Raw genomic sequence first — 26,559 nt, 5'->3', positions numbered from 1 at the left:
TCAGATTAACTGATTTTACAGGAGAGCCACAGAGTGAGTTAGTACTATAAATGGACTAGGTAAAGAAAGGCAGTGTTCTCATGGTAGGTTTAAACAGTGTCATCATAAACCATCAGTTATGGAATTCAACTAACATACCTGATCATCTGAAAACTCACTAACACACAAAATGGAAAAGGCATACTTAGAACTGTAATTCCAATGGTGGCATTCAGCAACTGATGTACTTGTGCTCTATAAAAACTGTATCCAGGAACTGTTCATCCATTTTAATTCTTTACATGATTTTAGAATAAGGAACAGATTATATTTGTGCTATTATTGACACTATTGACTACAACAATTGAAAACACTACCAAATAAATCAACGTTGAATTAAGCCACAAAGAAAGAATGTGATAAAAAGTCTTTCAGACGCCTATAAATCATCAGATCCAGAAGCATGAGATAAGTAACTGAGTGGGGAATTCAGCTCTTCTCCATAATCGTCATAATGCTTAAGGCCCAAATAAAATTACACTAATTTACCATGTAAGTACTAATAGAATAGTTGGGGTAGAGATGGAGGGTTTGTTGGTTTTTGTTTTGTTTTCATGGTGGATTCTTTTCACCATTGATATGAGAGCTGTACCATGAACTACTTTCTTGTTAAAGACAGAAAAAGTTGATATTGAAGTTTCAGTTCAATTGTTTTCGATCTGTGATTGTCCACTATGAGCAATTGCTCCATTTAAGAGGAATTACCCTTTGTACAAACTGCTTCACTACTTAAAATAAAGCACATCTATCATCATTAAACAGGAAAAAAAGAAATACCAGCTTTAAAATAATGACAGCAGCACTGTAGACTGACATATAGAATGTTATGTGCCGTTTCTAAACAACGGCTGACTTTGTTACTTTACTCAGAAAATACCAACTAAACAAGGCTGTGTCGAGGCAAACATATATCATAGGCAAATACCAGTTAAGAGAACTAAGCCTCCATTAGTATATGCTAAATCCCAGTTCATAGGCGGTCAAAATTTTGCTGCAAAAATTACTTTACTCTGGGCAGAGTTATTTTCTTGCATTGATGTGTCGTATTAAGGAGGAGAAAAGAAAATAAGAGTTATTTAGCTGTTTCTAACACTATAAAATATTACCAATGTTGAGATGCACTACAAATCAGAGTTCTCTTTTCCTATATATTTAAATATTGACACTAGGTAAAATTCTAACTCAAATGTACCTACACATTTCCCGATTGTCTATAGGGTTATAACACTGCAGTAGAAACTTCCAAATCAAAACCATATATTCTCCTTCTGTTCACTGCGGTCACTGACACAGTCATTCTGGTTCTGATGTTGTTTGAGAACTCTTTCTAAAATTAGAAGCACCTTAGTAAGAGAACATCCAAATAATTTCAGACCATTTCAAATAGCTTAACCAACTCAGAAGCATCCATAATGCGAGCTAGGCCTCTGCTCTGTTCTATTTTCAACAGTTAAGCTTTAAATGATTTTAGGTAAAGCATCCTGTATGCACAAACTGTTTTACAAAAAGTTAGTTCCTCACTCAACTCTTAAAAAATTACATATGTGAGCAATCTAGAAGATATCAGAGCAAATACTTAAGTTTCCGACACTGGAGAAAGTGGTAGAGCACTTCTGTGGATATACTGTGAGAAACAATTTATGCATTTATACTAAACAAACTGACCAAGTGTTAGTTTAGGAAATAAATAACCACTAATTATAAATAACTACCAAAACACAGATTTGCCAAATGATTAACACAGCTTCACAGAAAACCACAATCCTCATAGCTACATAAATATTTATCGACGGAAAGGCTGGTTTGCCCATCTTGAGAAGAACATAACGCCTTTCATAGTCTTTCAGGAAAGACAGATATCCAATTATAAAACTTAAATGTGGCAGAATACTAGCATATTTGGCAGAAACAAAACCAGAGAATTTTTTTTTCTCATAGGTTCTAAATAGATAGTAAAGTTTAACATCAGAGAGCTCAGTTGTGATAAAGATATCTGATTTCACTTTAATTGAGGTGCAAGTGAGCAGGCATAACTGAAGTGCAATTTTTAGAGGGGGGGGAAAAAAACCCTTTATATGTTCAAATAATGTCTATAGACTGCTGGTCACAGGGTCCACAGGCCAGAATCTCTTGTTATTAAGTTGCCAGACAAAGCTTTTCGATTTCCAGTATTTAGGATCAATAGACGACTTTATAGAGTGAGAAAAACATTTACAGTTTCACTAGAATAGTTATATTTGCACTAAATATAAAACCCAGGTATTTTTGTAGGTTTGCTAGAAATTATCAGATACGGGAAAAACAGAAAAAAAACCAAGTATGCTATCATGCTCAAAGTTTATTCATGTTTTTTCAAAAATACAAACCACTTCTTAGCCTTTCCTGTTTAAAAGCAGAGCCACCTTTCGTTAGCTTTGTAGGTAATGCCACTACGGTACCATCTTTCTGCCTGGATAACGCTGAGACAAAATAACATTGTTTCTAAAGAAATACATAACCAGATACATAAAATAATAAATCATACCTGAATTACGATGATAATTATCTGACTCTCTAGGAATCCAGAATAACTAAAATGCCAACCAGCAATCAAAAGAAGCAACAAGCAAAGAATTTTCAACTTGCCACAATTATCAGAATTCAGATGACTTTTTAACTTATATAACTGCGATTAGTAAAAGCAAAATGATTCTAAACTGACAATAGGATTAACCACATGAGAAAGCCAATACTTAAAAAGAATAAAAAAAAAAAATACTTTCAGTGTGTCAGTTAATCCACTTAAAGAGTTAAAAATTATCCGCACTTTGTAAAGTGCATTAGCAATCACTTCTCATCTTTCTTTCAAATGGAATAGATGGAATTGAATTCACTATTTTAAAGCAATCATTATGGTTGCACAGTTTCTTAAACCTTAAAGCAGTGCCACACTGTAGATGTGTTTGCATAACGATACTGCAATAGCTCACACAGGAAGGTTATTACAGCACCTAACCTCCTCTTCACGTTATCATTCATCAGCTCCTTGTGTGGCCATGTTGACCTCTCACCCTAATTCACATTTTTTCCTTTCAAAAGCTGGATCTTTAACATACAAATTGTTGTTTGGCAAACTCAAAGGAACAAATCTAACAAAATATAGGAATACCTTTTGTATACAAACAGTATGTGCACAAGTCACACTGGATGATTAAAACTGATCTATAAATGTAATACCCAAAACGCATCCAGAATTCAGAACTACAAAGAACATGGATCTTAATTATGACATGTAATTTATTTACACATTAAATACATCATATTTATCTGATGCAAATTTTAATTGCAGACATATGAATCCCTCCCACGTACGTGTATAATCTAGGGCGTATATCATAATCTTCTTTTATTATGCACTCCCATACTGTAAGTCAGAAATGGTTTATACTACACTACTGAAGAAAAAAAAAAGGTTTATATCCTGCAAATACTTGAGTTCTGTTCTTTCAGTAATAACAGAAAACAAATAATCTGAAATAAAAATAAGCTTTAAATCTATCGTATTTGATCTTTAGGAACAAAAAGAAATAACATCAAATATCTTTCAGGCATTTGTAAATACCGAAATAAAGTTAGAGACTGCTTCATGGAGGTCAATATGCATACAAACTACTGTAGTGGAAGTTGGAAGAAATGCTTCTATTTGTTACAGCAGGCACAAGAATTATTTTCCCTGAAGTTTCAGCAGAAAGTAACAGAATAAACAGGATTAATCATTTTTGCATTATATTTCTGTCTTGGCTATGCATACTTGCTATATGAGTCTATAAAGATGGACTCAGTTATAAAACAGAGAAATGGAATACAATGATGATTCAAACTACTAGTTTAAAAAATAATGTTTTATGATCCAGTTATTTATTTCCTGCTATAGCAGAGAGAAGCTAAGATCCAGTAAATAATTTCTGGAGGGAGAGGAGTGGAGACAGTTATCTCCTCCCCCCCCCCGAATCAAAAATTACATTTAATGATTTTAAAAAAAATCCTCAAAATTTACTAGAAATTGCTGATATCAGAATATTCTTTTAAAATCCATTCCAATATGCATCAGTGACAGAAGTAATTCTGCACAGATATAGCTTTATGATTTTTTTTTTCTGGTGTACTAAAAATCAGCTTGATTTTAATCAGCAGCACGTTTCAACACAGACTTAAAATTCTTGGCTTCAAAGAAGGCTTAAACAAAATTGCTACTGGGCACATTCACATTAGAAGTATAATTTATGCTTGCAAGTGAATAAAGAGCAGTCCTTTATGGCTGAAACTCTGCTACAGTATCGAGAAATGCAGTCAGAGTACTGTGTTAAATGTCTAAAAACAGCATCAGTAAAGACGTTGCAAAGAAAAAGGGAAAAAAATATATATGTAAAGGCTTGCTGCTTGGTTAAAACATTTTCTACTCACTCTCCCCATTCTTAAGAGCAGGCACAACATTCACTCCACACAGTGGGAGACATTTATACAGTCTATTCACACAAAAAATATCTCCAAGATTACAAATCCCCCAAACGACGCTGACAAAGCAAGCACTACAGGAAAAGAAAAAGTTAAGCAAACTTACCTGCTGTAAGTACATAAAAGTCAAGGCACAGGAGAGCTGGGGACACATGCCCACGTTCGGCAGTGCCACGCAGGTTGCACCCGTAAGGGGATGCTGCATGGTGTTGCTCTGAAGTCTACGTAGAACAAGTGAGGGGGCTTGCATGCAAGCACGTTTGCCCTATCTTGTCACTACGTTTTTTTTCCTCTTGATTATTTAAGCAAGGAACGGTATCTCTTGAACGTCTTTTTTTTTTTTTCCCCAGCGCTAGATCCCTACATTCATTTGTCAGCTAAGGCAACTTGGTAGATTGAAACTACGAATTTTTAACAGAGAGGGAAAAAAAGAAGACACAGCCTGCAGCCTATTGATGAGCAAATGGAACTTCCTCAATGACAGAGAGAGCTGAAGCTTGTCTCACAACAGTAGCTGCTGACTAGTAGAGAGAGAGATTGACTCAGTGAGGCTCAGTCGGCTGGTGCTGATGCTGCACAGCTTCTCATTTGTCAAATGGGTCCTAGGGCAGGGTCTTTACCACTCACCAAAATTCAAATACTGCATTTTAAAAATCCCTGGAGAGGATAGGGAAGGAGAGGAAGCGAGCGTGCTGCATCACAGGCATCCATGAGATCTGGGCAATTAGTGTCATTGCCCAGCTGGGACTGAATGCCTGTTATGATTCTGCACGCACACATACACACACACACACACTTCCCCCCCCCCTCAGGACTCACACCTGACATAACAAGGGCTTTCCCCTTTTAAGAACAAAAGTATGAAGCATAAAGTGGGGAGGGGAAAGAATTTCGGCTAGTCTTGAGGATTCTAGTAAATACATAGTGCTATCGAGTAAATGTGCTTTTTAAAAACACGAATTAGTTTTATACCTACATTTCACTCACTATCTAGTTTCCCAGAGAAGCCTATGAAAGCATAACAAGGAAACTATGAAATACCAGTGTAACCACTGCAGCAGAAACACTAGGAATTGAAACTAAATTCTATGGCACAATGTGTCTACTTTACTGGGGGGAAGGGAGCAGGCTTGGATAAAGACTGTACCTTAAAATTGTCTAAACCTCATCTCATCTAAAATTACAAATTTATGTGACAGCTAGTCACTCTATTATAAACCACTGCCCTATCAGGTTACATGGAAAAATCCCATTTGCAATTTTCAGAACTTAATGTTTACATTTTACTTTGAGAGTGATACCTTAAATTAGTATTCTACTCTTGCAGGCTTTTTCTTTCTCTCCCCCCTTTATTTTATGGAGTAATAATTATTCATTAGTAGATCTAGTTAGTCTTTATGTAATAAAGTAGGATGTGACCTGCAAATCAAATAATTTATATTACAGCTTGTCCTTGAGGTTCTATATTACAGGTCTTCTTTTTTTTTCCCCTTCTTAGATACAACTAAAGTATAACAGAAGACACTACTATTTTTAATTAGAATTTTACAAATTAATTAAACATTAATTCTTCAAGTCAAACCTAAAAGCAACACCTAGGGTTTTGAAAGGGTTCTTTTTAAAAAGACTCTGTAGAAGGTTTTAAGATTACCTATCTTATAGGATATCTAACTCACACACAAAACCAAATCCCATATTGAGAGTTTAAAGTTAACAACAATAAATAAATAATCCACATACAACAGAAGTTTTCATCAACAGTGTAACTAGTTTCATATTAAGATATACCGTCAAAACCAAGTAATAGTCCTCTCACATAACTGGAAGCAGATACCAAACATGTCACTGCAACTCAGGCACTATATTACAAAAAAAGATTCTTTTTCATTCTACAGGCGCGCACACGTACCTGCACCCACACAAGCTTCAGAGACTGATTTAGATCCACTAAGTTGTCTTCACGCAAAACTGAAAATTTTCCAGCAGAATCAGTTATTACATAATTTTCCCTCTCAAATGCAGTCAGTGCAACAAACCCAATGTGGTTAGAACTCGTCAATAAACACCAAAACAATCAGGCACAAACTTACAACACAGGCATTGGTTTTGGCTTAGGAAACATCCACACTTTTGCAGTTTATCATAGACTGATCTACTGAAACGGCCCAGATAATCTTGGTGTTCTATATCACAAAAAAAAAGAAAAAAATCAAACCCAAACAAAAAAAAAAAAAAAAACAAACCACCAACAGAAAACCCCCACACAACACAGAGCAAGAGAGAGTGAGAAGGAGAAATGAACTCTCTCTATGCCCCTTCTCCTCTTTTCATTCTTTCTCTCTGCCTTAAGCAGTCTCCTGTTCTGACAGGAGTATGTCATGCTTTTCTTCATTTTTTTTTTTTCCCAGCACAGAACGGCTGTTATTCTACCAATGCCCTAAGCTGATAGAATTTTCCCTTCAGCTCATTTTCATATGAAATACCATAAATAATACATGGTAGTTTAATAAGACCTTATCAGAATGTTTAATGAAAAACAAATATGTTATGTAAGGAGGCAAATAATCAACTCGTTCCACATTATGTCAAAATCAAAGGCAGCCTGCTTCCTAGCCAAACAGTTTGGAACTATCTTAAGTCTATCCAATTTCCCAAAGTGAAGTTCTGGAACATGGTGATGGTCAAGCAAAGTTTCTTCTGTCTATTGCACTATTTTACAGCTAAAAGGACATCCATAAAACAGATTAAACGAACAATTATTTCAAAATAATTTAGTGGTGCAGGTGTAGCTAATGGTAAAAGTAAATTTCTCATTGGTCTTTTATCCTTAATTTTCACACATTTCAAAGTAAGAAACAATGACCTACAAATACTATGAATACCTTATGTTGGTATATTCATATTATTAAAACAGAAACATTAATGTTCTCACTATCCAAATCATCTACAGACAGAGAACCAATAGGTAAAACACATAACTCAGTAGTGTTAGAGACCTAAGAAACAGAATTCTTTAGCCTGATACTTCAAGAGATGCAGGAGAAAGTCATTACCAATTCTCATCTCTGCCAAGCATAACTTGTCATTCTGTCTAAAGAGAAAAAAGGTAACAAAATGTGTCTTATTGATATAAAAACAAAATCAACATCTCTCTTTTAAAGCCATTTCCTTGTTTAGACACATTCTTCTACGAAACCCAACCCGTCAATCATAACCACATTCCAAGTTACAGCTATATATACACAGTAAGTACCACCACAAATTTGCCAAAGGTACATGAATGACTGTACACAATCTGACCTTCTATCCTCATGCATGGCGACAGTATTGCTATAACTGCTATGCAATTTCACAGAACAGCATAGATCCCATCAATATCTCATCTGCAAATCATTTTTCCCTTATTCTACAAAAATCAATGCCTGCAAGTGCAAAGTCCACATTACCTACAGCACATGACATCTTCCAGTTGCCTTAGTGCTGATCTGTTGGGTCAGTAACTGAACTCAGTTATCGCAAACTCAGTTGCTGATATTACCAATTAGATATCAATTAATAAGAACTACAAACCTCCTTCAAAACAATAGGAAGGCTACCAATCTACACGGTACAAATCGGCCTCTGTGGGAGTTCAATTAGAAGTGCAGAAATGAGAAGTGATAACAGATCCATGTGAGGTGTGATGCCTAACTACACCACTGTGAGAGGCATCCTTCCCTTTTCTACACTGTTTGGTTGTCAGTGTCATGGTTTATAGCACAGGCACGGAACTTGCATATATGCACCCTCTCCCCTCATCCAATGAGAACGTCATTTAAAAAATTCCAACAATGAAGAGTTAGTCCATCTTGAATATGTATCAAAACACAAAACCAAAGAACCTCTTAAAGAAAGCAGAAAACCAATAGCATTTCTCACACAGCTAACATACAAATACAAAAACACATTTACAATGAATTTGTTTATTTAGTATTACATGTTCCATTTAAAATCATCTACTCCTTTTGTTGTGATCTTAGTCAACTACTACTTCTCAAAACTGAAGTTCAAATTTCACATACACAAGCACTCAACCTAAAAATCAGCCTTCAGAATTATCACAACAGACTGGCTAATCACTCAAACATTTTCCATCAACTAAAAACAGATCTAAAAGAGATCACCTGCAAGACCACACACCATTTTACACTTTGTCTCAACAGTAGCTTATACTAACAAGTTACACATCCAGAAGGCATACAGTATTATAAAGACTGTATACTTCCAGATGTAAAGTATTTTAAAGGAAAATCACAACTGCACATTACGGTACGCATGTGAAGAATGTATTTTCTTCTCAGCTTTATCAAATTTTTCATGTGGTATAGTCACTAATAGTAGTGCAGTCCTCTCTCTAAACACTTCTTTTCTAATACCACACGAAAAAAATAGCTCACAGGACATCAAACCAGGAAAAGCAGCATATTATGAGCATAAAATTAGACTGTTTCATTAACGTATTCTGAAAAATCACTAGCAATCATTAATATCTTTATTCCACATAGTATCCTATTTTCTTATATAAGTGTGTAATGGGTTTTAAAAATAAACTAGGGAAATAGCACCGATCTTTTTAAACCATTCATTTTGTCAGAGAGATTAAATCAAAGGTTTCCTCTACTCTTTCAAATTAATAGGCAACATCTCATCCTTACAGTGATATTTTCTTGTCATGAAATTCTCTCTATCTAATTCAAGGTTTCTGTTAAGGTTGCTCTTCTTTACTAGGCCTTTGTACAAAGATCAAGACATTACAGAGGCTCACACTTACCTCAGGCAAATAAGAATCACTAATTTTCCGTTGCTATTAAGCCCTGTGTTACACCCATTGACTTCTCCAGTATTTCATACCCCATGTCTACAGAGTACGGTTAACCTCTTCAGCACCGCTTAATACACATTTCCTATGTCTTCCACATTAACCATCTAGATTTTCCACATCAGCTATCTAGATTTTCCACATTAACTACAGAATCATAGAATCACCAGGTTGGAAAGGACCCATTGGATCATCGAGTCCGACCGTTCCTAACGCTCCCTTAAACCATGTCCCTCAGCACTTCATCCACCCGTTCCTTAAACACCTCCAGGGAAGGCGACTCGACCCCCTCCCTGCACAGCCTCTGCCAGTGCCCCATGACTCTTTTTGTGAAGAACTTTTTTTCTGATATCCAGCCTGACCCTCCCTAATCTAACTACCTAGATTTTCCACATAAACTATTTAGATTTCTTTTTTCCCAACAAAAGAAGCCAAGAGCCCTCCTTCCCACCAAAGCGTCTGGGGTGGGGAAGGTGAGAAAATAAATAACCAAAACAGTCAGCTCCTAAAGAGTTAAAGACACTTCCAAACAGAAGATATATGTTGCTTGACAGGTTTTATTTTCTTAGCCTAAAGCATCCAGATATAATTTAGACCGCGGGGGGCTGGGGAGGGGGAGAAAAAGAACGGCTGAACAACTCGGTCCTTTTTTTCAATACGATGCAAGCTTAGGCCGGTGCATCTCTTCCAAAATCCAAGGGCTTGACTGGAGGTTTTTCCACGGCAGAAAGCCAGGCGAGTACCCCACGCTCGGAGCCCCGTTCCCCCCCTCCGGGCCGCCTCTCCCCGCGCGGCGAGCACAGCCGTTCCGGGCACTCCATCTAGCGGGGACGCGGGCTATGTCAGCGCCAGCAGAGGGAACCAAAGGCAGAAAACACGCATTCCATCAGGAAGCTCCTGTCTCAAAAGACGTATGCCTGCCCCTAACCTAGACAGCGCACTGAAGGCACAGGACCGGCTTCCAAAATGACTTTGGGATTGTCATTAATAAGGGCAAACGCCACGTCCTGCACTTGGGGCACAACCACCCCGTGGGGCTACAGAGCAGGGCGAGAGCGGCTGGAGAGCTGCCCAGGAGGAGGGCCTGGGGGTGGTGAAGCCTTCTGAGGGGCGGCTGAGGGACCCGCGGGTGAATAGCCTGGAGGAGCCTGAGGGGAGACCTTATTGCTCTCTACAACTGCCTGAAAGGACGGTGTGGAGAGGATGGAGCTGGGCTCTTCTCCCAAGTGACTGAGGACAGGACAAGGGGGAACGGCTTGAAGCTCCACCAGGGGAGGAGGGTCAGCCTGGACACCAGGAAAAAAATGTTCACAGCAAGAGTCATCGGGCCCTGGCAGAGGCTGCCCAGGGAGGGGATGGAGTCTCCATCCCTGGAGGGGTTTAAAAGATGGGTAGATGAGGTGCTCAGGGACATGGTTCAGTGGCAGACAGGAATGCTTGGACTCAGTGATCCAAGAGGTCTTTTCCAGCCTGGTGATTCCATGATTGACAGCAGCTGAACATGAGCCAGCAGTGGCCCAGGTGCCCAAGAAGGCCAATGACATCTTGGCTTGGATCAGAAACGGCGTGGCCAGCAGGTCCAGGGAGGGGATTCTGCCCCTGGACTCAGCACTGGTGAGACCACACCTCAAATCCCGTGTTCAGTTCTGGCCCCTCACTACAAGAAGGATGTTGAGGCTCCGGAGTGTGTCCAGAGGAGAGCAACGAAGCTGGTGAGGGGCTGGAGAACAAGTCTTACAGTAGCAGCTGAGAGAGCTGGGGTTGTTTAGCCTGGAGAAGAGGAGGCTGAGGGGAGACCTTATTGCTCTCTACAACTGCCTGAAAGGAGGGTGTAGAGAGGAGGGAGCTGGGCTCTTCTCCCAAGCGACAGAGGACAGGACAAGGGGGAATGGCCTGAAGCTGCACCAGGGGAGGGTCAGGCTGGATATTGGGGGGGAAAAAAAAAAAAAAAAAAAATCACAGAAAGAGTCACCAGGCACTGGCAGAGGCTGCGCAGGGAGGTGGTGGAGTTCCCATCCCTGGAGGCATTTAAAAAGACGGGTAGACGAGGTGCTCAGGGACATGGCTTAGTGGCAGATAGGAATGGTTGGACTCAATGATCCAAGAGGTCTTTTCCAACCTGGTGATTCTATGATCATCCTTGCTCTCTTCTGTCTACCCATTCCCATCAACTTTTTCTGCTAGCATTGGCACAAGTTGCCAGAGAACTGGAAAGGCAATTAACTACAAGACAACTAAATACAATTACACTTTTTTTTTTTTTTTTAGGGGAATATGTGTGTGAGTAAGCAGCTTTACCTAAACTGCTACCTTTGGAGCACAGAGAAGCAGACAGATCCAAGAAGGTGCCACAGAAACAGAGGCAGGAAAAGCTTTTGTCAATCCCACTCCCACCTCACCTAGCACAAAGGTAGTATGGAACACGGCAATGTTTCATTTTCAGAAGCACAGTGTGCTCTCACCCACCATGCACTACTGTCACAACAAAAAATAAACTTTTTCAAACGGACATATACAGAGATTCTTTAAATCTGACACACTGGTATAAGCTTGCTTCTCAGAACAACCACTTTGACGGACATGTCCAGCTACCATAATTACCATTTAGATTATTTTTAATATCACAATGTTAGCAAGAAGACATCAGTGTGTCACATCTAGTGTTGCTTTATATTATTCTTTCCAAAATTCCAGATAAGAAGGCATAGCAATATGACCCTTAGAAAATTAAAGGACTCAGAATTTAAAAACAAAATACAATATACAAAACCAACAAGCATTAATCGCAGAAATTTGTGCACAACTTGTTAAGTAGCTTAAAGCTTCAGTATGCAGTATGGGAGGGGCTACAAACTACTTTGAAGAAAAAGTCTGTAGTTGTATCTAAAGTGATAAAGCCTACCTTTGCTGCCTCTGTGGGTTGTGAACTGTAAAGTATCAGATAGCAGAAAGAGAGAACATTTGAGTAGAAAGGACATAGTATAAATATTTCACCCAAAATTGGTTTTGTACACAACTTTGGTTTCTTATTTTATATAGACATAAGTCACATGCAAGTCAAAATCTCTATTTTGTTTACATGAATAAACTTATTTAAAAAAAAAGTTCTCACAGAAATTCATTAACAAAAAAAAGTTTGTCCTGATTTTTTGCTCCTTAATTTGCACTACATATGCTTTGCTGCTGTTATGAAATCACAAAGCAGGAGTTTAACTTTCAGGGTGAAACAAGCAGCAGAAATACACTAATTTAGAGGTTGTTTTCATGTGATAGTAATAAAAGTTAAAAAAAAACCCCAAAACAACACCAAATCAATTATGAGTGTACATAGTATGGCAGTATAAACACATTTGCTGAAGTGTTATGTTTTTGTGAAATAATATTAATCTCAATAAGAAAACTAAAATAATGTCAAATCTTGTAAGGAGAATATATGATATTACACTATTATGTAAAGGTTGTATCCTTTCTTTGTAGGAATTAAATTAACTGGACATCAGCAAAGTTTTCTTCTACAATGAAACCACTTATCCTTTTATTATTCTGTCTAAAGCTATCTATCTCTCATACATTGCGCCTGAATCTCAATCCACCAGACTTAGTCCACAATGCAGCAGCTCATTTTAATATATAACAGTAACAGGTAAATATTAACATACTCATGTATCAAATCAACAAATCCTCCATTAACTGCAGCTGAATCTCTAAGAATCCACTTCCCCAGCCCTTGGCTTACTGTTTACAGCCTGTCCGCTCCCCGTGACTGTGACCCCTCCAGTGCAATGAACAATACCTCCACAGCTCCTTTGAGGACTTGATTTATCATCATCTACCCGTAAACCTCAAAATATTCCTCATCATTTTGACAATACCCCATATGATGGAGTAAGTAAGTCTTAGATTTAGCTCAATGACTCTTCAAAATCTGTCCCTTCATCTCTAATTCTTTCTTTTGGTGTTCAATCTGACTTTCAACTGAAAGATCTTAAAATTCTTACGGCCAAGCCTGAAGGGTTCTACTTAAACATTCATCATCATCCAAAGAGATAAAGACATAGCTTAGGAGAACTACCACAGAGGGTTTTGTAACTTTGAGCTTCAGTTTATGCTGAAGCACTACTAAGGCTTTCCAAAGTACCCAGCGATATACGCTTTCCAAAAGAGCATTGCAGCAGAAAGACTTCAGATGCCATAACCCAAACTTAGTCTATGCCAGAATTTATGAGAAGGTTGCTTGTGTTGTTTGTTAGTTTAATTTAAGAATTTTGGTTTTCTATCACCCTTGCACAATTACATACTTTGGCATAAATGCAACTTTGCATACAGAACTGATACACAGCTGTCAATATAGGCCTAATCATTAATCTTTGAAATCGAGACGGAAGTACTGTGGCAGTAAGTACAATTTTATACACAGTCAATATTGTGTCTCCTTTTCTTCCCAGTTATTCTATCCAGTGGTTTCGAAAAAGCAGTTACTTTTTTTCTAACCATTTTTTTTCCCCTGAATTCTTCAGAGATCCTGTCCTCTGCATACTACCTTTCCAACTGCTTCATTAGTGTAATCTCCTTCAGGACTGTTTGTGGGTTCAGCCATCAGCTCCCTCTTTTTCACTCTCTAATCGGTATTTTTTGATCCTTCCCTTCTTCAATTGATAGTGTCACATTCAGCAGCTCCGAGTCTTTGGTTTCCTCATATAAAAACCAGAGCTTGCAAGTTCTACAGTATTGTTTAAAAGCTGTTTGCTTTCATCAGCTCTAATCAACTCTCTCTTGCTACAGTGGCCATCATTCATTTCTCTGACCTGTAATTCCTTCCTCTCTGATCTTCTTTTGTTCAATGAAATCCACACTGGTAACACCTAATTCACTCTTCCGTTTGTCCTATGCTGCTCTTTGTTACTATCATCACTCCTTTTTCTTTCTGCATAAAGTTTGTACCTCATCCTCTGGGATTCAGGCCTTCGAAGACTTGTTATCATAATATACTCCTTTCAAACATTTACACATAGATTACCTGATGTTCCTTATTTTCCCTAAGACTTCTCTCAATTATTTGCCCCACAGATCTAGAACCATACTTCCCTCCCTTTCTATACTCATACATCAAACAACCTTTTACTCTGGACAGGACCCATACCTTCTTCACATCCCCTGAAATACAAACATTTTCAAGAAAGATAGCCCAAAACATAGCAATCATGTTGCATGTGTGCAATATAATAAAATTTCTTATAGTTTATTTATAATTAAAAATATATTTTTTTTAAAAAAAAGTTATGCTCAGCATTGTGTCTCAAAAGTATATTGGACACCCTTAGAAGAAGGAGATGTTCCACATCTGCTGTTAAGCACAACCACAAGCATAACAAGCAGTAAAGCCCTACTTGCACACTGTCTAACTTCCCTCTTCATCCTAAGAATCTTCCACTCATAACAGGCACAAATATTCTTACAAATAAAAAGAAAGCATATACAGGATTCTGTGATTAAAGCTTGCTCATCCTAACTATGCTTATGTCAGTCTTAAAAGGTCTAGTTTATGGTTTGTTTCTTCAAATAAGAGAATATTTGCCCAAAGTTAAAAGTAACAAAACCTCAGAGAGACTAGTTCACATTTTTCCTTTTCACTTGATATTCACAGATATTTTCCTCCCTATAAACCCATTCATATTGACGTACTTTGAAGAAAAAAACCTACATTTTAGCAAAATGGTCTCTGAATTGCTTTTACACACAAAAAGAACACTTTCTCACTTTTTCTCTTGAACATTATTAGCCCTATTAAAAGTAGTTCTGCAGCTGATATACTGGAGGTATATCTATTCTGTTGAATTTTGGAATTTGCCCATGAATTTCAAGATAATAATTAGCAACACTGAATTTTTAACACTAAAGTTAAAAAAGCTATTACAAATCTTTGGATTACAGAAACTGTCGCAGAAAAATGAAAATAAAATACTTTAAAATTTTAACTTATTTTTAGTGGCTCCAAATTGGGTTTGCAGTTTCTAATTTGTTTTTACACAGTACCTCCAAACAATCTGAGATGAAATGGTAAATTGGAAAGAGACATACCAAAGTGGCTAGGTTTATGGGTTAATTGTGACACTACAAAAGGTTAGCTATGTGTCTTCTCATAGGTTTTATCTTTTGTCAAGTAAGTCTACTTTGGGTTTTCTTATTTCAATACAATACCAATACAGCATGTTTTATATTAAATATTTTTCATTAACATTAAACAGACCAATAGCACAAAAAATGGGGATATGGACAATTGTTTTTATTTGAATACACTCTTTTTTGGAAACCTGAATGATACATGAAATCGAGCTACCGGAAAGCTCTAAAGGAGTTGGAAAATACATTGGTGAGGTCAGACAATACATATTTATAAACTACCTTGACTTATGGTGCTAAATGCATTCTCAAAAAACTTATGAAAGCATATTAACTATCGTCTTAGGGCTTGCAGCACTTCTCATATATTATCTAACATGTTCTACCTTCACTCACCTAACCAAACTTCTCTGCTATAAACGGCCTCTACATCTACCTCCCGGGAGCACAAAAGGAGCAGAAACATTACTCTTACTAGGTCAGACAGCTAAGTTAAAGCTAGCGTGGGTAACCTTGTGCCTTCCTCCCAGTGGTGCTGACAGAGCTTAGATGTGTTCCCATAAATAGTTGGGAGACAGCAGACCAGTGATCTTCTCCAAAACATATGCTCAATTTCTGCTCAAACAAAGCAGAAAAGAATTTATCAAACAGATAACTATTTGAATGAAGGGACGGGGCACTGACAACCATATATACTAACAGGTTTCTCAAGTGGTCACTCAAGCCACATAAAGGCAAAAGTTTACAACTAAGTCACTTTTTCCTTATGTTATTATATCTACAAAGCACATATACTGAATAAAAAGCACCATTGTGTATACATCTTGTGCATTATTACAGAGGTAAAAATAAAAATAAAAATTAACGACATTAAAATGCCCAATTATTCGTATCAGATACTAACATACCTGCTCTTCCTTGTAATTAAACAGAGCATAATACAAGCCCTGATGCTTCCGTGCATTTGTATCAGCTCTAACCTGTAAGGGCTGCCTCTCAGAATGAATCCTTAGATGGTTTTGCCTGCCTTTTCAAACCTTTGGCCTCCCACCTGAGCCTGCCATCACAGGTGTCAATGCTGATGAAGTTACCTCTGTTGCAAGAGACTAATTGAGACTAGCCCTGAGTTTCATCCAGGCCACTAAACAGTCATCAGGTGCAGACATCAGGTCTCGGTCAACATGAGCCAGCTGACCTCCACGTAAAGGGTTTCCCATCTAATTACAAGTGTTTAGTGCTATCCAGTTACCTGAAAGTGAACTCTGAAGAGACAGACTATACCTCCCTGTGCACACAATAACCTTCCTGCTCCCGAGACACCCTCATCCCTTATTAAGGTGTAGCACCTATCTTACTCTATCAGCTACATTATGTGTATAACAGATGCAGGTTTTGTATTGGTTATGAATTTTGACTAGAAGCTGATATTGTTGGTACCAAAACTGTACTCCCTTATTCTGAAAAGAAACATTGCTGGGTGTAAGAATCTTATGTATCAATAAAAAGGTAAAATACTAAATATGTGAACTGTCTCCACTGAAATACAGAACAGTTAAGAAATAAATTCAAGGGCTCGCTAGTAATCTACAGATGCAGTAACTTCAAGATCCCATGGATAAACAAAACAGCAGAAAAACAAAAGCAAAATTAACTAAAATCAGTAGCTGGAGTATATATAATAAATAGTAAAAAATCTGTAGTTTTGTTCCAACCTCCATTTACTGTGAGCCAAACTCACCAAAACCAGTAGAAGCCTGAACACCAATGAGTGCAGTCCTTGCCTCTTTAAACACAAAACACCTGCAGTGCTGCAGATAAATTAGCAGGAACATTTTTATTAAGGATGTGATGATGTTTTTCAAGTTAAAATACATGCAAAACTTTTCATTTCATTGGATTCTGCAATAAAATATTAAAAAAAATAGGGGGCAATACCAGGACTGGATAATCATTTACATCTGATTCATACCACCACAGCCTACCCCCACCCCCCTATCTGTCTCACATAAAAGTCAAGGTGTGCCTTCTTTTACTTATGATTCCCTCTTCACTTTTTCAGAACCTATTGCTGCAAAGCCATGATGATTTTCAAGCCTGAAACTTTAGAAGCACATTTGAAAAAAAGCAAAACTTTAACAATCTTATTTACCAAATAAGATTGGCAAATAAATCTTGCCAAACTAATTCAGTTGCCATAAAATAGGCTTAGTCTAGGAACAAGACAGCCTTGCTCATCAACCCTTTAAATCCTGTTTATGTAGTTTCTCCCATAATGTACACATGTCTAGAATGTACATTCCAAATGCCATTCTTAGTCTTTGAGCTGAAATTTAACTCTACGCTGCTTTTCTCACGAGTTTATATTCTATCAAATGATGTTTGCTCCTTAAAAAAAAAAAAACATGTAAAACTTCAAAAGCATTGTACAGATTGTTTTTCTTATATCACACATGCAATTTTTCATCAGAAAATTTTTATGTTCCTTTGGTTTGAGAAAAACAAAAAAATAATCACTAGAAGCTTCTTTTCCCTTTAGCACTCACAAATAACCTGAGCGTACTGTGCCAATACTTACTTAGTTACACAACATTTTTTATGTGCTATCACTACCGTAAGTTAATTTCAGTTCATGCATAGGCTTTGTCAAACTAAACCAATCTTTACTTGAGTTACATCCTACATAATTTTAACTTTTACTCCAGTAAGAAGTTCAAATCAGATGCCTGGACAAAACCAGCAGTTTAATTTAAATTAAGGACTTTCTGGGCTTCAGGGCAGGAAACATTCAAATGCTCGACAGTCCTGAAACTTACACTGACTTTTTATTTTGCTTTATTGTTAAATAGAATGTGGCTATGTAACTTATTCAGAGTACGCTTACAAAGACAAGTTTGCTATTGACAGTACAGAAGAGCAATGCAGAGAATAATGAGCTTTTGTGAGGGACGAACATTATAATTTATTGTTGTGTCTGTCTGTTGTTGTTATTTTAAAATTAGTATTTGCTACTATAATTTCAATAATTATGGGATACAAACTGAAAAATAAAAATGACAAATGCATTGAATATAATGAATTTACTGATCCTTGATTACTGATACTTGATTATTTTAGTGTCACCCCTACAAAATGCTGAAAGCTATTTTCTTCACTCCAGGTTTAAAAAATGAAATTGCACAAACAGAGGGTTTCGAGAAACACCTTCTGCAATGTACAACATTGGAGTTAGGGCTGGAGATGAGGTCAGCGATAGGAAGGAAAATGTGTTTAAGTAATTCTCAATATGATGCCAACTATGACCTTTGGATTCCATTTCAGATCTAGCTATTATGTTTCCAAAATAATATAGTACAGGATGGATACAGTTTTGCTAATATGATATATAGATTCCTAATAGGAATTTCATACTGACAGCTAAATTGCAGATATGCCAACAATGATATATTTTTATGTGCATGTGGCGCAGTATTTCATAACATGCCACAGCATTTTTTTTTTCCCCTTGACATACAAAAAGACTGAAGAACAAAATAATAAAAGATTCAAGCCGAGTAACATGTCAGTCCTCGCAACTTGAGTTGATTTTGTACATCAAATCCCTAACGGTCATCTTTCATTAATAGGCTCTTACTGGGGAAGTGTTAAAATCTTAAAAATCTTGCAGACTGTATGAAATAACATTCAGTTCAACGACACAGCAGTAAGTTACATGGACTAAGATTTGATTTTATATTAATACATAAGAGTTTGGAAAAGACACTACAAAAAACTGCTGTAGCTCTAAAATACTACACTCCAAATGGTAACTCGTCTGTGCAATGCACATTGCGAAGGTGAATTTTGAGAAACAATTATAGTTTCTTTCCAAAAGGTGCTTATTCATACTAGGCCTTCTAACTCTTGGTAATGATTATGTGAATGAAAACAAAAATATAAGAAACCAACTCCAAAGAATTGTATATAGAAGTCAAATTCTTTTAAGCCTCCTAATTTACTGTGAGTCAGAGGCGCTCAAGAAGCGCTATCATTTCTAACTTAGTTAAATTTGGTTTTAAGTGACTAATCATAGATGATTTTAAAAAGACCAAAACACACTCATTCATTTCCTTATCAGGAAGGAATGTGAAGGGATATGAAGTAAAAGGTAAATGCACTTTAGCCCAACTGAAAGCAACAAGTGGAGAGTCACCTGGCTGTACCTCAAGTATACGCAGGACTAAAAGTTCATTCAAAGGTGACAACATAATAGAATCTTCTGCTGGTGGAACGACTGTGTTATTGATGCTTGCATTCATATTCACAAGAGAGAAATAGATTTGTTCGTCAATGATGCTTTTGGTCATTCTGCAAGGAAATCATAAGTGAAAAATGGCAGTTATCTCCAAAATGCGGTATGTTTAAATTAAATATGTAATCTCACCCCTTGCTTTCATCTTAAAGCACTGCAAGGTTTTAACACACTAGAAAATACACCCCGAGATAATTTCTTCTTCCACTGAAATGCTGGTCCTTTGCAATTTCAAGTACTAAAACAATAATTAGCAATAACCTATAAAATTATTAAAAAAATGCATCCTATTTCAAACAAATAGTTTTGAAGAAAAATAATTTAATAATGCAAGCAGCATCTTGACCAGGTTTACTGGGGATAACTACCTGTAAGAAAACATTCTAAGATAAACGGATTAGAAACTTGACTACTCTCCACAACCCTATACCCCAACACTCAACTTTGCCACATAATCTGTTTGCATACAAGTGTCCCATCTACTGAATTCTTCAAAGAATTTCTCATGCTAAGAAAAGTAAACTGTGAAGGAAAACTTTCCTTCATTCCTTCAGCTCCTTTATCCTCTGCAAATTCAATAATGAGGATAAGTTTTTCTGAAGCAAGATAACTGACTCCTCTACACAGAAATTACAAAATTGGGGTTGTTTTTAGATTTTGTTTAAATGAAAAAACTTTTGAAGCAAATTTCCTTCATTTCAACAGATCAGAACAGAGGATACACTACTATCCAGGTGATAAAGGAAGAGCTCATCATTAATTGTGCGTAATTGGTGTCAGAAGCCTACTACTCTGTTTCGTCGAGCCTATTTCCAGAAAAAACATCTTCAGAAATCTTAGACTGAAACACAAAACCGCCTCAATCTTTATCTTTTTTTCTCAAACAGGTGTGATATGCATGTGAAAATAGGAGACTTCTAACTTGCAAGTGAATAAAGACGTACAAAATGAGAAATACAATGTTCACTATTGTGATTTTAGTGTGACTGTGTAAGGCATTCGGATAAAAACTGAGAACTACAGGAGAACACTAAATCATTTTAAAAACATGCATGAATTTTAGAATGATACTGTCATCAGATTATTTATATTCTGGACACACAAAAGTGCCGTATATTTTAGAAATTCAGTGGCAAAAAAAATTGCTTTAAGTGAAATTAAGTATTTAGACACTTTCATATAGGATTTATTAGTTCATATTTTGCCCTGTATCTATATTTCTCTGAGTTTCAACGGTATTTTTTTTGTTTTAGGCTTGTACTGTGTGGTACATTTGTTTCATTACACATGAACTGATGAGCTATCTGAATTCACACAGAACTGGATATACCTGAGAAACCTTATCCTCACAGGATCACCCAACCAAACAAAAACAAGAGTCAAAGAACTGTAGCAGCAAAGCTCAGTTGCGTGCTATTTAGACAAAATTAGCTTTACACATCTTTAATGCTAATCTGAATAAACTATGCAACGGAACACAATTAGCACATAGAACAGCCAAGAGTAAAGAGTAAACATGCACTGTCTTTCAAAAGATTTTCTCAGTCCTCTTCTTTTATAAATACGTATAAAGCTTCACCATACAAATAAACATGTACAAGAACATATTTCCCCATTTTCCAGACAAGTTGCATAGATTTTTCTAGTTTGAGAGATTCCCCTCCCCTCAAATTACAATCATGCCATTTTTTTTTCTATCAGAATTAAAACTTGTTCCTTGATCAGTTAAAACATAGGCTACAAGGTGCTTACCTCTTGCCTTAATCAGGATAATGAGGATAATTCTGGCTTTCTTATGTAGTTTTTTTCAGCATTAACCCTAAATTGCCGCTGTTCGTCTTTGCTGCATATACCAAGTCACAAACATTTCCCATACTTCTTCAGCCTGCAATTTTCCACTTGCCCCTAAATTTTGTTCCCCTGTTCTGCCAACAATACCCATCACATCTTTCTCATAGCAACCTTTTTACATTTTCTCCAGAGCAGCTAAATGTACCAAGCATTCAAAATGTCACAGAATAAACAGCACCAGCTCAAGTCGTCCTCCTATCATGCTGATCTGTGTACCAGTTTAACAAAACCAACCTTTACCATACAGCCACATTTGTTGATGTAGTATAAACCTGCATAGTTGTGATTTGCTTTTCTTGTTCTACTTTTATATATTAAGAAAAAAAAACAACAAAATAAAAACCAAACAAAGGAATCTGTAACCAAACATCTACCTGCAAAGTGGCATTGATTCAAATGCATATTTGTAGATAAACAAATATAAATAATATTGTAAGATTTGCATAACTAAATAACAGGGCTAATTGAACCTAGAGAACAAACCAGAATGCTTTTGCATTGTTAACACAGAACACTTCTAACCCATCATTTTTTCTGTGTTAAGAAGAAGTTTCTGGCACTAAGGCAGAGGGGAATGATGTTTGCTGGCAGCTCTCGCACACCTCTTACTATGACTTTATATGATGTTTAGGCATTTAACAAGTTGTTGTTCTGCTCATGGGAAAAAGGTTTCAGATGACTCAAGAATGAGGCAGTAAATATGGAGAGAACAGTAAGGACCTGTAGCACATAGATTATCATACTGAAGACAGTGGACTGATTTCCTCACATCAGAATTCACAGAACTGCTAAAACAGCAGGTTAATCATCTGACAGAAAAAAGCCATTTCAATTCTACTTTATGTGAAGTGCTAAGGTACGTGCTTAAAACGTGGTGTGAGCCATAACTCAGATTTTTGAGTAATATCCCTAAGTGCGATGATACGGTAGATCAATAAGGTAAAGTATATAACCAACTAAGATAATATATCAACTGCTATAGATATAGGTGCAAAACCACACACATATTGATTCAGTAGATGTTTATTAAAGCACATAGAAATTAGTCTTTATTGTGACAGAAGAAATAGAAAGGAAAGGGAAAGTCTGAAGCAACTTAAAACTTATCATGTCAAACCCTTTCAGCACACACCAAACATTATATTTTCAGTTTGTTGGTTCAACCCTCACAGTGAAATATGTTTAAGGAGTCCCTTTTCTTTGAAACATAAGGTAAGTTTTCAAATTCTTATTATACATTGATTACCTCTTCTATATTTTAATACCTAGCGAGCTATAGGAAAGTTACCTTACTAGCCTTTACAATAAAGGCAAAATTCTTTACTTAAGAAATCACCCACATATAAAACCACTAACACAAATGCTGACAATCAGTCTGACATCCAATCTGTTTCCAACCTACAGCCACAGAAATAGAGCACTGCGAATTCCAAAAAAAGATCATTAACATTTTCCTTTAGTTTAAAGTACTTTTAAACTTTTTTTATGACTCAAAAGCTTTGCCTCTGCTTCGTTCATCCTTCCTCCAACTCATTAACATGTATAATTAAAATGTAACCACCTAAAGGCTTTGTATTGGAGTTTTCCAAGAATAAGAAGGCAAAAGACTGTCACTGAAATTCAAGGCATTGAGTTTTCAATCATTTTCTAAATGCTCAACTTCAACAGCTGTAACTGTAATGTGACTACACCAGTGACAATGGAACCATATACATTGTGTTGATTTCCAAACAGCCAATAACAAAAAAAGTAAATCTTAGGATGTTAAATGTTTCAGATAAATCTGAGAGAAATGAAAAGAAAAAGGAAAGAAAAAAAAGTTTAAACAACGTAACTGGAGTTCATCATGAATACCATAAACCACCAATACCTATGATAACTCAAGATCAGAACCCTTTTGTGATGGTTGCGTAAGCAAACCAGAACAGTAATAAGATGTTTGAATAGTTTGTTCTGTGAACTGCAAACTGCAAAATACCAGGAAGATTCACCAGTCTCAGAATACAGTTCAAGGGGCTGGAAGAAGAGACACCTGAAAATCAGTCTTTATTCATTACCCAAAGCAATAATAAAAAGCCACTACCACCACCACTACAAATGCAAGTAAAGTGATGAAGTCACGTAATGAAGATGATGAAAACAGTAAACTGAGTAACACCTAGTCCTGCATCTGAGGAGGAATAGCCCCGTGCACAAGCACAGGACCGGGAACTACTGGCTGGGAACTGGGAATAGCAAAAGCAACTTCATGTAAGGGGATATGGAAGACGTCCTGGACAAGTTCAGCACAAGCCAGCAACGTGCCCTTGCAGCACGTTAGGTTTCCAGCACCCTGGGTTGTGTTAGAAAGGGCGTGGTGAGTAGATGACAAGGGACGTGATCCTTCTCCTTTAACTCATCGCTGGTGAGGCCACATCTGGAGCATGGCGTTGAGTTCTTTGCTCCCCAGTACAAGAGATGCACATGCTGGAGCGAGTTCAGCAAAGAGCCAGAAAGATGATTAAGGGTACAAAGCACCTGACATACAAGAGGCGGCCGAGATAGCTGAGATTGTTTTGCTAGGAAAAGAGAAGGTCTGGGAGGATCTTACCCAATGTGCATAAATACGTGATGTGAGAGAGAAAAGAAGATGGAGTCAGACCCTTCTCAATGCTGTCCAGGCAAATCAGAAGAGCAGTGGGCACAGACTGAGAAACAGACATCCCATTTAAAGGTAAGAAAACCTTTTTTTACTGGGAGGAGGATTTATCAAACATTGGAACAGTGCTTCTACACAGGTTGTGGAGTCTCTGTTTTTTGAGATACCCCAAACCTGACTGCTATGTACCTGCTACTCAAGTATCTGATCCTGCTTTATTCAGAGGGGGTGGATTCAACAGTCTCCTGAGGTCCCTTCCAATCTCTGTTGTTCTGTGATTCCATAATATTAAAACTCTGAATCCTTTACTTAGTGCTAGGAACAACCAGCCACTTAGCTTTAATAAATTACCAAACAGATATCAAATTACACAAGCCTCTGTGGTATGCTGCTTTTAAATCTTTAAGAATTCAGTTACAGCTACTCCTCCTAGTAGTCAGAATCTGCACCTGCCTATGTTGGTATAACTTAACCAAAATAAATATGAAAGCATCAAAAAAAAAAAAAAAAAGGGAAAAAGTGCATTGAGTTTATGTGGCAAGGTTCTAGTACTGAAGTTTGTAAATCATTAATGTTTAAAAAAGTGGAGTAAAAAAAAATAAATTAGACCATCTATAATAAGGGGAAGTATAAGCAATGAAGAAAGAATAAACTCAAATGTAATACTAGCAAACAAGTATTTCAGTGATAAGACACTTGAAATTTCAAACCCAAATGATAAAGGCTTTTTTCCAGGATAAAGCATCTGAAGTTTTAACTCTGAAAGAACTATAAAAATCTATGCTTATGACAGAAAAAATGTAAATTGCACAGTGCCAATTCTATCATCCTGTCAAAATCTTTATTATTTTATTAAAAATTTTAAAACTCCACTGCTGCTAAAAATGTAAATTATATTGATGATTTCATCTTCTTATAGTAGTTCTTATCCTCAGCAATTATTATTAAGCCTAAAAAAAAAAATAGACCTGATGATCTTAAATAAGAACTCACAAAGCAATAATCCTCTTTTGCCCAGACCAACTCTAACCACAACTTTGCTCTTACTCATAATTCCTCATGCTATGGCATTGGTATATTTTATGAGCTTTAGTATGCACCGAATGCATGAAAGACATAAAACACCGAAACTTAAAGTGGGGGAAAAATCCTTTAGTTCCAAGACAGATGATAGCTTCTGAAGTCTTTTCAACTGCCTCCTACCTACTGTGTTTCATTTCAGAATCCAGCACTATCATACAAAAAAGGAGGCTGGCTCTGTCAATGGGGTAGCATATTGAACGAGTATTCATCAAAAAAACCTTCATTGTTTGCCTTAAATTGGCTCTTTGCAACCATGTTTGACAGCTGAATCATAAAAACAATCTGCTGTGAGCTTTTTTAAGCTTCAGAAAGTAATATTTTAACTCTACAGCTCACCACAAATTGTATCTTTCTTTCTGATCAATATATCTTTAAGGAGTTTTCCCTGAATTAATTAGCACTACTATTTCATATTTACTGCTGCTATATTTTCATTGTTTTAAGAAAAAGGATTTTGACTGTTCACAAGATTTGCTTTCATCACAAATATTTCCACACAACATTCAGACTTGAAAACAGAAGAGGTGAAAATTCACAGTGTTTATCCCCCCTACCAAGCCATCCACATGCAGCCACTTGAATATAACCATGCACCTTTTATACATATACAGCTAGCTACTAGCTAGTCCTGAAAGGCTACCAGTTACTAGTTACCAGATACAGTTTCCAGTGGCCTTACTGTCACTGGTGGCCTCTAACGACTATTGCAGGCAATTTTCTAACAGTTTAGAATGCTCAAGCCTACTAAGAAAAGACTGACAACTGATAATATGGCCAGAAATTATTCTTACAATTTAAAAAGAAGCAAACAAACATGTATTTATAGAGATATTATCCAGGTAGAGCAGAATTATATGAATAGTCATGCAAGAGAATTCAGTTTAAATTGTAAAAATTCAATTTGCCAAATGCTACTTCTTTGAACCTGCTATGAGGAACGCCATTGCAAAGAGAACACATTAAGAATTTGTTTGATTTACCAAAGAGATCTGATTTAGGAAAAGTTAAGAGAAATTATTGAAGTTTCGCTATTGAAAATAATAAAATAAACCTTGCAAGAAGTATAGAAAGTAAAGATTTATTTTCATCAACCTATTATGTGTTGCTTTGACTTTACTTTGCTCTATATTCTTCTGCCTCCTTTCCTTCGTCTCCCCCTTTTCTGTTCTATCCAAATGCAAACAGATA

General features: G+C 36.7%; 1 protein-coding gene across 40 annotated transcripts in view; it reads right to left on the bottom strand.

Annotated features, from left to right (window-relative positions):
• Window positions 1-26,559, bottom strand: part of RBFOX1 (RNA binding fox-1 homolog 1) — a 1,213,941-nt gene that overhangs the window by 262,160 nt on the left and 925,222 nt on the right. Inside the window, exon 1 of one of the 40 annotated variants that reach the window (XM_054080163.1) lies at window positions 6,443-6,467. The exons of 33 other annotated variants lie outside the window; for them this stretch is intronic. Coding sequence is in view for 5 of the 7 variants with exons in the window: in XM_054080149.1 (XP_053936124.1) it covers window positions 4,640-4,783 (144 nt within the window). In the remaining 2 variants the exon portion in view is untranslated. Of the gene's footprint in view, window positions 1-4,639; window positions 5,111-6,442; window positions 6,468-26,559 lie in introns of those variants that run through there. 6 more of the 40 variants (XM_054080149.1, XM_054080147.1, XM_054080139.1 and 3 more) reach the window with 6 other exon arrangements.

Source organism: Cuculus canorus, chromosome 15, assembly GCF_017976375.1.
Source record: "Cuculus canorus isolate bCucCan1 chromosome 15, bCucCan1.pri, whole genome shotgun sequence".
NCBI classification, from domain to species: Eukaryota; Metazoa; Chordata; class Aves; order Cuculiformes; family Cuculidae; genus Cuculus; species Cuculus canorus.
This window is presented reverse-complemented; position numbering and strand designations above follow the sequence as displayed.